The 13785-nt window shown below is 53.9% G+C and overlaps 5 protein-coding genes across 5 annotated transcripts; 2 read left to right on the top strand and 3 right to left on the bottom strand.

Moving 5' to 3' along the window:
• Positions 1-523: 523 nt before the first annotated feature.
• Positions 524-2464, top strand: PG994_000464 (uncharacterized protein; the record flags this gene model as incomplete). The annotated part of the gene is made up of 1 exon (XM_066851873.1): positions 524-2464. The coding sequence occupies one exon, from the start codon at positions 524-526 to the stop codon at positions 2462-2464; it is 1941 nt and encodes a 646-aa protein (XP_066722505.1).
• Positions 2465-3790: 1326 nt separating this feature from the next.
• On the bottom strand, positions 3791-5181 carry PG994_000463 (carbamoyl-phosphate small subunit; the record flags this gene model as incomplete). The annotated part of the gene is made up of 2 exons (XM_066851872.1): positions 3791-4459; positions 4504-5181. 2 exons carry the CDS (start codon positions 5179-5181, stop codon positions 3791-3793), a joined length of 1347 nt encoding a protein of 448 aa, XP_066722504.1.
• A 1803-nt stretch (positions 5182-6984) lies between these two features.
• On the bottom strand, positions 6985-7955 carry PG994_000462 (electron transfer flavoprotein beta-subunit; the record flags this gene model as incomplete). Its single annotated transcript, XM_066851871.1, has 3 exons — positions 6985-7067; positions 7157-7841; positions 7905-7955. 3 exons carry the CDS (start codon positions 7953-7955, stop codon positions 6985-6987), a joined length of 819 nt encoding a protein of 272 aa, XP_066722503.1.
• Positions 7956-8615: 660 nt separating this feature from the next.
• On the bottom strand, positions 8616-9986 carry PG994_000461 (uncharacterized protein; the record flags this gene model as incomplete). Its single annotated transcript, XM_066851870.1, has 3 exons — positions 8616-8942; positions 9020-9796; positions 9939-9986. The coding sequence occupies 3 exons, from the start codon at positions 9984-9986 to the stop codon at positions 8616-8618; spliced, it is 1152 nt and encodes a 383-aa protein (XP_066722502.1).
• Positions 9987-11065: 1079 nt separating this feature from the next.
• PG994_000460 (uncharacterized protein) lies at positions 11066-13599 on the top strand (the record flags this gene model as incomplete). Its single annotated transcript, XM_066851869.1, has 5 exons — positions 11066-11158; positions 11247-11445; positions 11537-11967; positions 12019-12315; positions 12373-13599. The coding sequence occupies 5 exons, from the start codon at positions 11066-11068 to the stop codon at positions 13597-13599; spliced, it is 2247 nt and encodes a 748-aa protein (XP_066722501.1).
• Between the last annotated feature and the right edge of the window lie 186 nt (positions 13600-13785).

Below are 13785 nucleotides of genomic sequence, written 5' to 3'. Positions count from 1 at the left end.
TCCATGCCTGCATGTACGCCGGTACTTCCAGGATGTACCTCATCCTGAATGCATGCGTCTGGTCCACTTAACGGTCAAGAACTTTAAGAACTTGCAAGAGCAATCGAGAGTTATACCGCTTCGGGCCTAGTGACGATCTACAGCTTCCCGACCTTGGCCTATCGCTTGTCGCGACACACGCGCTCAGAGAGGTCCAGTCCCAATCCCGGTGTTAAAAGTGCGACGACGTTTTAATGTCAAGATTGCGCATCGCAACCAGACGTACCCCCTACAACAATATTTCTTGCCTGCACTCTCCCCATCCGAGAATCCCTCCCTCGCCCAAAAAGTCGCGTATTTTATTGGTCCACGTCTGCTCTACCGCAGGTCTCGACTAAGTTCAAATAGCTGCCTCTTTTGGATGAAGTCTGGTTTGTTGTTCTGCCGCCAGCCCTACCAATCCTAGTTTTGTCGACGTCACTTGGAAATCTACCCTGGTTTTGACTGATCGCATCCACCAGAACATGACCGCAACCACACAATCATGGCAACCGATTACAATAAACTGAAGGTCGTAGATCTTAAGGCCGAGTTGAAAAGCAGAGGTCTCCCTACAAATGGCTTAAAAGCAGAACTTGTCGCAAGACTGGAAGACGCAGAATCTGGCTGCACCGACAATGACGACGCTGAAGAAGTCCCTACCACCACCAACGAGCCAGAGGCAGTACCCACCACCCAAGATGGAAGCAATGAACTGAAGGAAGTGGCCGTACAGTCAGAGCCGGAGGACGAAGCGGGAGTGGACGATACCGTTGTGGAAGATGCCCCAGATAATGCGCCTCCTGCGTCTGAAGCGCCAGTGGCCAATGGCGACATCGCCGTTGCGGCAAGTAAGCCTTCGAATTCAACGGTCCAAGATACAGAGCCTCTTGCCACACAAGTCGATTCCGCCGCATCGAGTATCCAGCCTGAGCCATCAGCAGTTCCTTCCCCGACCGAGGCTTTACAAGACTCGCAACAGCGCAGGCGCCGATCCACAACCCCGGCTCCAGATCCAGATGAAGTCGCCCGGAAACGAGCGAAAAATGAGTCGGGCGAGGAGGTCTCAACTGCGCCTGTTGCAGAAGACTTGCCTATAGCCAAAGAAGAGATCATTCCACAACCCGAGAAAAATGAGATCGATATGGTCGATGACAATCAGAACGTTGTGGAAGAAGCTGCAACCGCGAAAGCCGATGCGGGGCAACTGCACAACGACAAACTTGAGAACAATCAAGGTGACTCCCAAAACGGACAACAAGGGGACGTACTGATGCCTGATCACCAGGATCTTGACCAAGATCGGCCTTACGCAAGGTCTGAGCAGCAAAGTGACACCCACATGGAAGACGACCAACCAAAAATTTCTGCCGTCGACGTAGAACGGGACGTCGAGCCTTCAATCCACCCTGCTACTGCCGCTTTATACATCAAGAATTTTATGAGACCTCTTCGACCGCAGCAAGTCCAGGATCACCTCGTTCAATTAGCGACATCTGCCGGTTCGGACTTGGACGACCAAGCCATCGTCGGTTTCTATCTCGACAACATTCGCACCCACTCTCTTGTTGTATTCAACACGACATCGGCTGCCTCGCGCGTACGCACTGCACTCCACGGAACTGTCTGGCCCGAAGAGTCTACCCGCAAACCTCTCTGGGTTGATTATTTCCCTCCCGAAATGTTTGACGAATGGGTCGATACTGAGTCGGCTGGCCGGGGTGGCCGCGGCTCCTTCAACCGCTTCGAAGTCATATACGACGAAGATCGCGATGGTAATATGATGGCCCGACTCGAAGAAGGCGGTGCGGCTCCCCCTACAGCAAACGCACCTCCCTCTCAGACATCCGAGCGCAAGATGTCCATTCCCACTGGCCCCCGTGGAATGTCTGGAATCGAAGGTGCACCTCTCGGTCCCCGCGGTTTCCAGTCCGGTGGTCGAGGACCGCCCATGCAGCAGTCTGGTAGACTCGACAGAATGGAGTCCCAGAACACCACACGCGCTCTCCCCTCTATTACCTACATGCCGGTACCTGAGGAAGTCGCCGACAGACGTCTTGCGGCAATCGCAGATGCCAAGACTAAAGACTACGATCGGGACTTCGGCAAGGAATACAAGCGCTACTTCTTCGAGCGAGGCGACCAGTTAGTGGATCGCGGCCCGGAGATCTTCTTAGGCATCCGCCCCCCTCACCGAGAGCGTGAGCGCCGACGCGGTGGTGGTGGTGGTGGTTTTGGACAAGATTTTGGTGGAGGTCGGCCGGATGGCGGACGCCGCAGAAGAGGTGGAGGAGGCGGACGCCGCAATAATCGAGATGGCCCCATGCCTATGCCTCACGGTGTTCCTAGAGGAGGAGACCGGTACCGTGGCGCTGCCTCGTCGGGTCCTGCTTTCGATGACAGAGGCGGAGATCGGTATCGAGGAAATGGCTACGGCCGCTACTAAGTGCGATCGACCTTCTATGAAGAAGAAAAGAAGTTGCTCGTAATGCATGGCCTTTAGACGTTTAGCAACGATTTTGCCGAGAGTAAGATAGCCAAGAGCCATAATGGTTCAGTCTCATCCATACTCAGCGCATATGAGGATGAAGAAGCAAGCTGTGTATCTTCTAATCTCCAGCATACTGGTTGGGCTCTAGGACAATGGCGATCTTCAGCCCCCCTGAAATATAGATCAACGCTACTTAGACAAAGACATACATCTAGTGTCAGGCTCGCGCCGAAAGCACCCCAGGCACGAATGTGCAGTGTCAAACACGAATGGATGGTGCATTATTTTGATCTTTTCTGATTTTTGTGAATATTATGATTTGTGACAACGTGTACCTGGTCTTTTCTTCCCTTGTAATCTCAGTTCAAGTGTATCTTTGAGCCAACTGTCTGGCGATAGATAGAATCTGCGTAAGTAACTCTTGGATCTCCCCTCTCGCCACACCATCTTGTCATACGGGCCTGTATTGCGGTCGACCCATCCGGAGTTCCACAACTTCGTCCAGATCCCTCGTCCAGATCCCACTGCAAGGTTGAGGGCCAGACCGCCGATAGACACATGAATCTATATACTCCTATGCCTCCAGAGACCTCACCGCCACCTTTTCCTTATTTGCTCTTTGTATCCTGGGTCCTCTACAGTCAGTCTTCTAATTCAGGTTTCCCAGATATCACCGATATCTCAGGGCCATCGGCAAACACAGAAAAAAAAACCTCCACGAGAACGGGGGCGATATGGAGGGAAGTATGGGCGGGGATGAAATGCCGACATAGTTCGATAAGTATCTTCCCCTGCCCCGGTATGTGGAATTAAAACTCGTCAAGCAAGAGGGGCCTGTATATGTCTACAATCTGAAAGTTGCTTCTGAAATTCCTTCGGAGAAAACACCTGGAACATATATGTGCTGTTCAGGGAGTTTGTCGTATCAGCGACTCACTGCAGTCGCGATCATTGCATTTGACAACTCCAGATTCGCTTCACTTAAGGTCCCCATCGCTGCATTTGTCCAGCTTGACCCAGATAAGGGGTAAAATATGGGCATCTTGCGAGGACAGTCGTCCATTCTTTGGATTAGCACCCAAAATTTGGCACGCAAGGGACGCATGTGCTCTCGTTCTTATATCACAGGGAACATCACCGAATCACATAAATTTTGGACAAAGATGTTGCTCGTAAATAAGTCCATTTGAGAACAGCTACTGATCAAATTGTTGACGGTAAATACACTAACTCCATTTTCCTCCAAATTCGCTATCAAGACAACATAACCTAATTGGAAACTTACGCAGCATTGGCCAGGGGCTCGGGCTGGACACCGACACGCTCCCTGCTCATAATGTCGAGCATCAACTGGGAAGGTCGGTTGTCCTTGTAGACATGCTGAGTGCCCTTGAACGCCATCACATCATCAATGTACTTATCAAAGAGATAGGAGCTGTCCATCGGGCCACCCTTGGCTTCGGGGTGGAACTGGGTCGAGAAGATAGGCCGTGAGGTGTGGCGCATGCCCTCATTACTGCCGTCGTTCAGATTGACGAAGTACTCCTTCCACTCCTTGGGCAGACTGCTGGCATCGACAGCGTATCCGTGGTTCTGGCTGGTAATGTGGCACTGGCCAGTGGTGACATCCAAGGCGGGGATGTTGTGGGCTCGGTTGCCGTACTTGAGCTTGATGGTGCGAGCACCAACAGCCAGAGCAAGAAGCTGGTGGCCCAAGCAGATACCCATGATGGGAACCTGAGACGTCTCCATCAGGGTGCGGAGGTTGTACACAGTCTCCTGACAGTGGGTAGGGTCACCAGGGCCGTTGGAGATGAAGACACCATCGAAGTTGTCGGCCACCTTCTGGATCTTGAAGTTGTAGGGGAACACAGTCACGCTGGCGCCTCGGCTGACCAGACTGCGGAGGATGTTCTCCTTGACACCACAGTCGATCAGGGCAATGTGGTACTTGGGGTTGGCGCCTCAACAACAAAAGGGGCCTTGGTGCTAACGCGCTTGACCAGGTTGATCTGGCCAGGGTCAACGAAGGACTCATCCTCATCGGCATCGTACTCGTCGCCAATGGAGATTCTAGCCAGGGACGAACCCTGCTCACGAAGGAAGGTAACGATCTCGCGAGTGTCGACACCCGAGATGGCCGGGATGCCCTCACGGGCGCACCAATCGCCAAGACTCTCGACAGCGGTCCAGTGGCTGTACTTCTCCGCAACATCAGCAACCACGACTCCGGCACACTGGATGTGAGGCGACTCGAAGTATTTCAGGAGGTTGTAGTGATCCCGCATGTTGGAGGGGACACCGTAGTTGCCAATCAAGGGCTGAGTGAAGACGATAATCTGGCCACGGTAGGAGGGGTCGGTCATCGATTCGGGGTAGCCCACGAGCGAGGTGGTGAAGACAGCCTCGCCAGAGACGTTGGCATTCGCACCGAAGGCGGTTCCTCGGAAGACGGGGCCATCTCGAATGGTAAGGGTCGCTTCGACACCAGACACAGGCTCAGTAGCTCGGGAAATGGTGGAGGGCATCTGTCTGCCCTTGCTTCCGAGAGCGGCGGCTCGGTTGGCCAGCGATGCTGCTGTGACGGAGAAGCATCGGGGTTGAGGCTTGAGCCCAGCTGCAGCGCCGAAGGCGGCAGGCTTGCAAGCACGAGTTGCAATTCGGGAGAACATGTTTGGTTCTAAGGGTTTGGTTTTTGAAGGGAGGTATAGCTATCAGATTATTCAATTGACCGTTCTTAAGCGGTTAAGGCCCGCCACAAGTGGTCTGTAGGGAGAAGCACTGTTAGTCATGGTGCCAGCATACGGGATGTCCCGCGACGATGTCACACACCTGAGATATAATCCTAGAGACCATTGAATTAGCGAGCAGCAGACTGGAGAGGGAGAGGGAGGGCGTTTGCTTACCTGCGAAGTGAAGACTGAAGATCGCCCGTTCATAAGGGCTAGGGGGGCGCGGTTGCACAGTTACTGGTGAAGAGAGAACATGGACAGTCTGAGTGTCTTTGAAGGAGTGAGGAATTTCTAGTTCCAATTGACGCAGAAGAGGGAGTATAGCTTAATAAGTGGGAGTGGCAGGAGTCAGAGGGGGAGAGAGAGAGGAAGAGAGGGTTTTTTCGTTTTTCGCGGATTGCCTCAGGGAAAAGGGAAAAATCGATTTTAGATTTAGTGAGCGCCAGTGACTGATGAGTGCCTGCGTCGTCGGGTCCCTCGGTGGGGTTGGAATGATTAGGATTCTGGTCCATCTCCCCCCCCTCCCCCCCCCGGTCTTAGGGCCAGCACTCCAATTCGTCGCCAAATCCAGTCTACAGCCAGCCGTTCCTTGCCCAGTTCAGTGCACTCACCACCATGCCAAACCCCACCGGCGCCAATCATCGTTAGGGTATTAAGATCTGAGCTCACCCAATGCCCGCCTAGTCACCGCCGAATCCGGAGCCCCGTCCACCGGTTCCTGTTATCTTTTTTGGCTTTCGTTTTTTTTCGAGCCCTCTGCCCCAAAGGAATGCCAATCGGGGCCAGCCCTTTTTGAGCACTGAACCCAATGTGTCACCAAGATAAGATGCATCTAACCTTACTTGACCTTTTGCAAGAGAAAACGTGGTTTGCGCGCGCCTCTTCTCCTGCCTGCGAAAAAGCCATGTCCAGTCAGGGACCAATCCATCTGAAATACAACCTTAACCCCATAACGTCATTCCTACGAGCTAGGTTACCCCCCTCCAAAAGGCCATTAATTTGATGACCCGCCAAACGCCAAACATGAACCCAGCCCGCACAGCTGGTCTGTGAGTTGAAGTCGGCTGGTAGTTGGTAATATAGATAAAGCTAGGGAGCAGCCACCCAATCAGATTATCTGAAGCTATTATATATCCAAATGACAGGAGATATTCACAACCCCTCGATATGTAGCCAAAATTATAGGAATCTGGATGCGACACGTGTGTTATCACTACGTATAGTCTCCTTTTACGTGCTTATCAGTATTTGCTTTTTCGTTATATTAGCATATTGGCAAGTGGATTTGCGTCGACTCGCGGAACTTCCTGATCATGAATGGGAATGTCCAAAGTCCAATCCTTTCTGTCAGCACGTTCACCGTATCATCTTGCTATCCAACCGTAGCGCATGCGCGCTGAAACGCGGTCACGCACCGACTGAAGTTCTAGACCAGCAAGCTTCACCGTTTGATCACATGTACGACAGCGGGCGTAAAGGCAATGTCACTAAATACGGCTTGTTATAGCATGGGACGCTTGGTTCGGGTGGCAGTCAGAATAGGCTGGCATGGACTGCGTGCTCGCCATTCCACCTTTCTACGGATCGTTGAAAGGTAAAACGGCGAGTACAACTGAGTAGACGACATGATATCGAGGTGCCAAATTGAGGAGACGTCACGGATTTATCAAGGCCCAGAAACTTTGGTTTGTGAATGATTGGTCATTTCTAGTCTTGACAGTTTTCGTACAATGCGCACACCGTCTATAAGGCACCAAGCTCTTTGAGTTTCGAAACCATGCCATCGACATCCTCGACCTTGCCACCGCCTTGTCTGGGCGCGGGTTCTGTTTTGCGCAATAGTAGTCAGCCTCTGTGTGATTGTGCATGTGTGTCTCTGTCCAGGCAAGAAGGTAAGGCAATAATATAAACTCACCTGTAACCTTGACGACCTTCAACCGCCTCTCGTTGGCCACGCCCAGGTCGCTCAGGCTAATCTTGACCAGCGGCTTCTTCTTGGCCTTCATGATGTTGGGCAGGCTCGCGTAGCGGGGCTCGTTGAGCCGCAGGTCCGTCGTGATGACCATGGGCAGCTTGGCCTTGACCGTCTCGACGCCACCGTCGACCTCCTTGGTGACGAGGACGCTGTCGCCCTCGAACGCGACCTCGCTCGCCTGGGTGGCCTGGGGCCAGCCCAGCAGGCCCGCGAGCATGGGCCCCGTCTGCGCGGCGTCGTCGTCGATGCTCTGCTTGCCCAGGATCACCAGGTTGCTCTTCTCCTGGTCGACCAGCGCGCGCAGCATCTTGGCCACGGCGAGCGGCTCCATCTCGTCGCCCTCCTTGGCCTCGACGTGCACGGCACGGTCCGCGCCCATGGCCATGGCGGTGCGCAGGATGTCCTGGGACTTGGGCGGGCCCGCGCTGACGACGCAGATGTCCTCGACGCCGGGCGGGTAGCGCTTCTTCTCGCGGATTCGCACCGATTCCTCGACCGAGAGCTCGTCGAAGGGGTTCATGCTGTGCTTGACGCCGGCCGTCTCGACCGCCGTCTGGGCCTTGTTGACACGTGGTTTGACCTGCCATGAGAAATTGCCGGTATTAGTTACAAGTGCCCTCTTGCTCTTGAATCACCAGTGTCGTGCCGGCGACTAGTTTTGCATTGACATGGTGGGGAGAAAACGTACTGCATAGTCAATAACCCGCTTTACGGGAACCAGGATCCGTAAAGCTGACATGGTAACAGAAATTGGCTTGTTCGAGGCGAATCTGCAACCGTGATGCTGTCGAATCAGCAGCGGGAAGCGAGCGATATGTCCAGTATCCTATCCCGGGTCACGGCTGCTCAATGACGCTGGCGCTTGGAAAAGCCGCTAAACAACATCGGCTAGTGTCGGACCCAACCTCGGTATCTGGCACGTGATACCCCCCTTCAGCACAGCACTGCTGAACTTCAATACGAGGAACGAACTCTCAGTTTTCCAGTTGGATTTACCGATGGGTGATCAAGTGCTTATGTGCATATATGTATATAGATAATATTGAGTCCATTCCCCTATCCAGTATGGTGTCAATCAGCCGTGGAGAAAGACTGTATTCGACCATGGGAGCAGCAAACCAGGTTCCGCCAAACCATTCCTGCAAACATCTTGGTTATATCGTATCACATGCCTACGAGGACGGATATATAGATACAGACATTCAATCATGTGTACGCTACCCAATACTCCCAACTCGTACAGATCATTCAGAGTGGAATGACCATCTACTCGCCAGAAGCACATTTATACGCGGCTGGACGGTTGCGAAAAAAGCTCTAAGCTCTATCCTTCACCAGCAGCACCTTGTCTCACTCTATCCATCCCATCCGCCAATCCCCGGGGTATCTCTACGTGTATTTACCAGTCATCCCACTCATCGTCTTTCTTCCCTGTTGCCGCCGAACCAGAAGCGCCACCCTTGTTCGCCTTGCCCATAGCAGACGTGCCAATCGAGCTATACTTGGGGCCCGTGCCGTGTCTCTGGTCGGCCACCGACGAGAAATCGTCCCAGAATGCCTTCTTGCTCTCGTCAACTTGTGCGCCGCCGGCGCGTCTGGGCTGCCCATCTGGCCCCTCTACGAAGCGGGAGAAGCCATCATGGGCACCCTTAACCCCAGCCTGGGCTGCTTTGCCCGCATTTGCTGCTGCAATTCTTGCCTGTGCCGCAAATTCGGACTCTCCAATCTGTCGGTTGATTAGCATACTATGGCCAAGTAAACGTGATCAAAGATGCCAAAGGATCAGCAAGGGAAATAGCTCACCTGTTTAGCAGTAGGCTGGATGTAATCATCATTCAGAGTCTTGGCGGTTTTCCCGACCGTACTTGTGAACCAACCGAATCCTTTAGTTAGAGCGGCCACGGGATCCTTCTGTAGCTCCTCGAAATTCGGCACGCCCTGGCTGTCGTTCTTTGCCGGCATAGGGGTATTGCCAAAGCCGGCGTATTTGCCTCCCTGGCTGGGCGGAACATGCTCCGGACGTGTCGCATTGTCTGCGCCCAGTTTGGCGAAATACTTGTCGTCGACTTTGGCCTTGACGCCCGGTGGGTTAGGGCTGGCGGTGCGGCTCCCGCGGGTCGCAACGCCCTGAAGGGGAGTCGCGCTCCGGCTGAGAGGTTTCTGTGGACCTTTGTTCGCAGCAGCAGGCTGCGGTGTGGTCTTGCGCTCGCCCGGAACGTATTCCCGGCCCTCGACCTTGGCGCTCAGCCTTTCCTTCCATTCCTCGCCGACTTCACCGCTGTAGCGTTCCGCGATGGTAGCATCCCCCCAGGTAAGCCCGAGCATTTTGGTGTCGTCGTGGTTCTCGAAGAAGTTGCGCCAGCCGTCATTGCCACCCAGGCGCATCCGCTCGATCTCGGCCTGCTTGAAGGCATCCATGGTAACGGACCGGACAAAGGAGATATGTACGCCCAAACCGCGATGGACTCCGGCGCATGATAGACAAATGAAAACGCCGAATTTCGGGGACGCCCACTGCGGGTTGGGCGCATTGCAGTCGCAGCAATTATTGTTGTTGTTCGTCTTTTGTATGGCTAGGAGCTAATGCGAAATCAAGGGGAGCCTGGTCAGTAGATGCTCGTCAGACAGCCCAGACAGTATCAAAGCCATGCGCACTCGTGCCATAGTACGAGGAAGTATTCGCAGCCCGACAAGCTGCTTCGGCTCGATCTCGTCTACTCACCTTCGACCGTGTTTCAGGGTCCACCTCCCACATGGCGTTGGAAGCCATCTTTTCGTGCTTCTAATCAGAAATGGATTGGGATTCGCCGGTTGTCTTGGTCTCCAATGAAATCAACGATTGACATGAGAACAGGAGCGGGCCGCCGCTTTGTCTGGGAACTGGCCGTCTTCTGAATGTTTAATTTACCATGCTGGCTTCAGGAGATAGGTTGAGGTCGAGAACCCCAAATCAAGCGCGACACTAGCCACGGGGGGTATTTTGGGGCATGTGGCTAACCACCAGTCAGCACTGAGTGGTAGAGGCAACGCGATCGATCCACTCTCTGCGATTGATCGGTGCTCTCGTTGCACGAACACATACCTTATGTATTGCATTAGTGCAATATTATTACCCCTCCGAGATAGCCGACATGTGGCCGGCAAGTATGCATACACCTACGGAGTACTGTACTTTTCTTCAAGTCCTTTTCTGGTCGACGCTGTCTTACAGTAACCTTACGCGGCACGTTCCCACGTTTACTTGGTATTGGGACTTTTAGGATTGGAATCCCAGACTCCTCTCCGCTTTTTTGTCAGCCGCAGACATGTCAGTTTTTACCGTACGATAAGGCATTGTTTGGATTATACGATCCCATTCTCACCTAGGAATTTGAACAGCCAGCGCTTCGCCTGAGGGGAGGCTATCGGTTCCTGACTCCTTCTTCCCCTCCGTTGAAGAAGTACTAATAATAAAGAGACTGTCACTGCCGCTGTCGCTCGTGTCGTTCGACGAAATGCCCCGTCAGCCCTTAGGCTGTCCCTTGAGACACCTTTCCTATCAGGGCAAGACGTGCCTATCCAATGACGTTGCCCATGGGAAAGCGGCAGGGGTCAATACGACGCGAAGGAAGCTGAATACATATGTAGGTCCTCTAATCATTAGCGACTTCTGGGCGACTAGGTTTACTGTGTCTTATTTATTTATAATTATAATTATGGTACTCTAGAAAATGAATATGTAGAGTAAAAGTCTGGCGGTGTCGCGTCGTGCATGCTGCCCTTCGCACACACGCACCTTGTCTTTTCCTGTTATGTTCTGAAGGGTCTGGCTGTCTTGTTGCTGCCTGTACTCTCATTTGCAACTTCAGAATGCGCACTTCAGGAGTGGTTGCGGCCTCTGCGCTCGTTTTGAACAATGCCGCCAGTGCCGCCCAAGACTTGACTAATTATGTCTTACCTGACGTGAGTTTCCCGATGTGTCATCATTGGCTTTTCAGCTGATTGGCAAAGCCAAAAATCGTGAAGGAAACTTCGTCTGATCTTCTCATAGGCCAGAACCATCAACGGCGGCAACACCTTTCCAGGAGTGAGCCTGCCGTTTGGGATCATCAAGCTTGGTCCCGACCTGTACACTGGGTCTGACAGCTACTCGGGGTACCAGGCGACAGGAAGCTTCACGGGCTTCAGTCTTCTCCACGAAAGCGGCACGGGCGGCGCTCCCAAGTATGGTCGTGTCGCCGATGCCCGTGGTAGGCGCCATGGAGAATCCCCTAGAAGACCACAACGACACCCGCTCGGCAAAGGATGAGGCAAGAGTCGGTTACTACAAGTCATCCCTAGGAAGCGGTACGACTCGGGAGATGAGCGCAACGCACCGTGCAGGCCTGTACAGCTACACGTTTCCCGAGGATAGCACCTCCTCGAATGTCGTTGTCGATGTGTCCCATGTGCTGCCCTCCTTCCGGGGACAGGGGCTTGGTCAGAGCTACCTAGGAGGAAATATCTCGGTCATCGAAGACCCCCAGAGCGGATCACTTCACTATGAGGGCTTTGGCTCGTATGATAATGTGAGTAGCCCCTTGGGCCTTTTCAAGCAAGGCCGCGGCCGTTATTCCGGTTATGCTAACCCACCCCTATTACAGGGCTGGAACCGCGCGCCAAAATGGACTGTTTACTTCTGCGGACACTTCGACAACGAGGCGACTTACAAGACATTTGTTGGGACCAAACCCCTGGAGACCGAGCTTGCCTCGTACGACGACACGCTCAGCGTCGAGTCCACAGCTTGACTCGGGGCTGTCTTCACCTTCAATTCTACTCAGGTCACTTCCCGGGTCGGAGTCTCTTTCCTCTCCACAAACCAGGCCTGCAAGAATGTTAATGAGGAGATGCCCCGTGACATATCATTGGCGACACTGGAAGAGAACGTGAAGAAGGCCTGGAACGAGCGTATTTTGTCCAAAATCACGACCACAGACACCACGAACAACACGAACCTACAGCTTCTGTATACGTCACTGTACCATATGAACATCATCCCCACCAACAAAACAGGGGAGAACCCTATCTGGTCTTCGAGTGAGCCATACTATGATGACACGTTCACCCTGTGGGACTTGGTAAGTAATGCCTTGATATATAGCAAGGTCCCCAATAGCCCTGCTAACTGTATACAGTTCCGCTGCACCACCTCTCTCTTCCACATCATCGAGCCGGTAGCGTATGAGGAGTTCATTCGCTCCCTCGTCGACATCTGGAGACACGACGGCTTCATGCCCGACGGACGCTCCTCCTTCTCCAACGGCGTCACGCAAGGCGGGTCGAACGCGGACAACGTCCTCGCCGATGCGTACGTGAAGGGCGTGCGCGGGGCCGTCGACTGGGAGGACGCATTCAAGGCCATGGTCACGGACGCCGAGACGGGGCCGCCCAACAACAACAACCCGAGGGACAGGTCCGCGTCGACCAAGGAAGGGCGCGGCGCGCTACCCGACTGGCTCGAACACGGCTACATCACCACCAAGTACAAGCGCTCCGTCAGCCAGGCCGTGGAGTATTCCGCCAACGACTTCGGCCTGTACCAAGTTGCTTCCGGCATGGAGAAGGCGGACGAGGCGAGCCGGTACCTGAACCGGTCGCGCAACTGGCGGAACCAATGGAACCCGGACATGAAGTTCCAGGATTTCACCGGGTTCTTAGGCCCTCGCAACACGGACGGCACGTTCAAGAAGCAGGACCCCCTTTCGTGCGGCAGTTGCTACTGGGGCGACGACTATTACCAAGGATTGCCGATCGAGTACTCCTTCAACGCGCATCACGACATCGAGCACCTGGTCGAGCTCTGCGGCGGGACCGACGCCTTCGTCGCACGGCTCGAGGCCATGTTCACTCCGGGTCTGAACCCGAGCGGCGAATTCAAGTTTAGCAAGATGCCCTTCAACCCGGGCAACGAGCCGAGCTTCACGACGCCGTTCTTGTTCAACTACGTCGGCCGCCAGGATTTGACGGTCAAGTATAGCCGTTTCAACGCCAAGAGCTACTACCAGCCCACTCCTGGTGGCCTGCCGGGCAACTCGGATGCAGGTGCGATGGAGTCCTGGGTGCTCTGGGTTATGCTGGGTCTCTATCCCATGACCGGGCAGACGACCTTCTTGGTCGGATCGCCCTGGTTTAGCGACTTGACAATCCACCTCGGCGGTGGCAAGGAGCTGCACATCACTACGGCTGGAGGCAGCGAGGACGCGTACTATGTACAGAGCCTGAAGGTCAGCGGGAACACCTGGGTCAAGGCATGGGTAACCTGGGACGATGTATTTGCCAACGGAGGGTCCATGGAATATGTCCTGGGGTCAGAGCCGGTGAATTGGGCCACCGATCCAACACACCCTAGTCCAGCAACTTAGAAGAATGACGGTGCCGGCGGTGATTCACGTATCCATGCTTTCATTTCGCCAAAGGTGCCGGCGGTGATTCACGTATCCATGCTTTCATTTCGCCAAAGATAACAGCACCGCTACTAACTCCCTCGGACAGTTTAGCCAGCCTTTTTGGATGGATCCTGGCCTGGAGGTTCTGCTTTGGGTAATCAA

Source organism: Apiospora phragmitis (genome assembly GCF_038363925.1).
Source record: "Apiospora phragmitis strain CBS 135458 chromosome Unknown utg000001l:1.0-2902119.0:1.0-2906034.0, whole genome shotgun sequence".
Taxonomy (NCBI): Eukaryota; Fungi; Ascomycota; class Sordariomycetes; order Amphisphaeriales; family Apiosporaceae; genus Apiospora; species Apiospora phragmitis.
The sequence above is the reverse complement of the archived record's forward strand: the minus strand, read 5'-3'. Positions and strand labels throughout refer to the sequence as shown.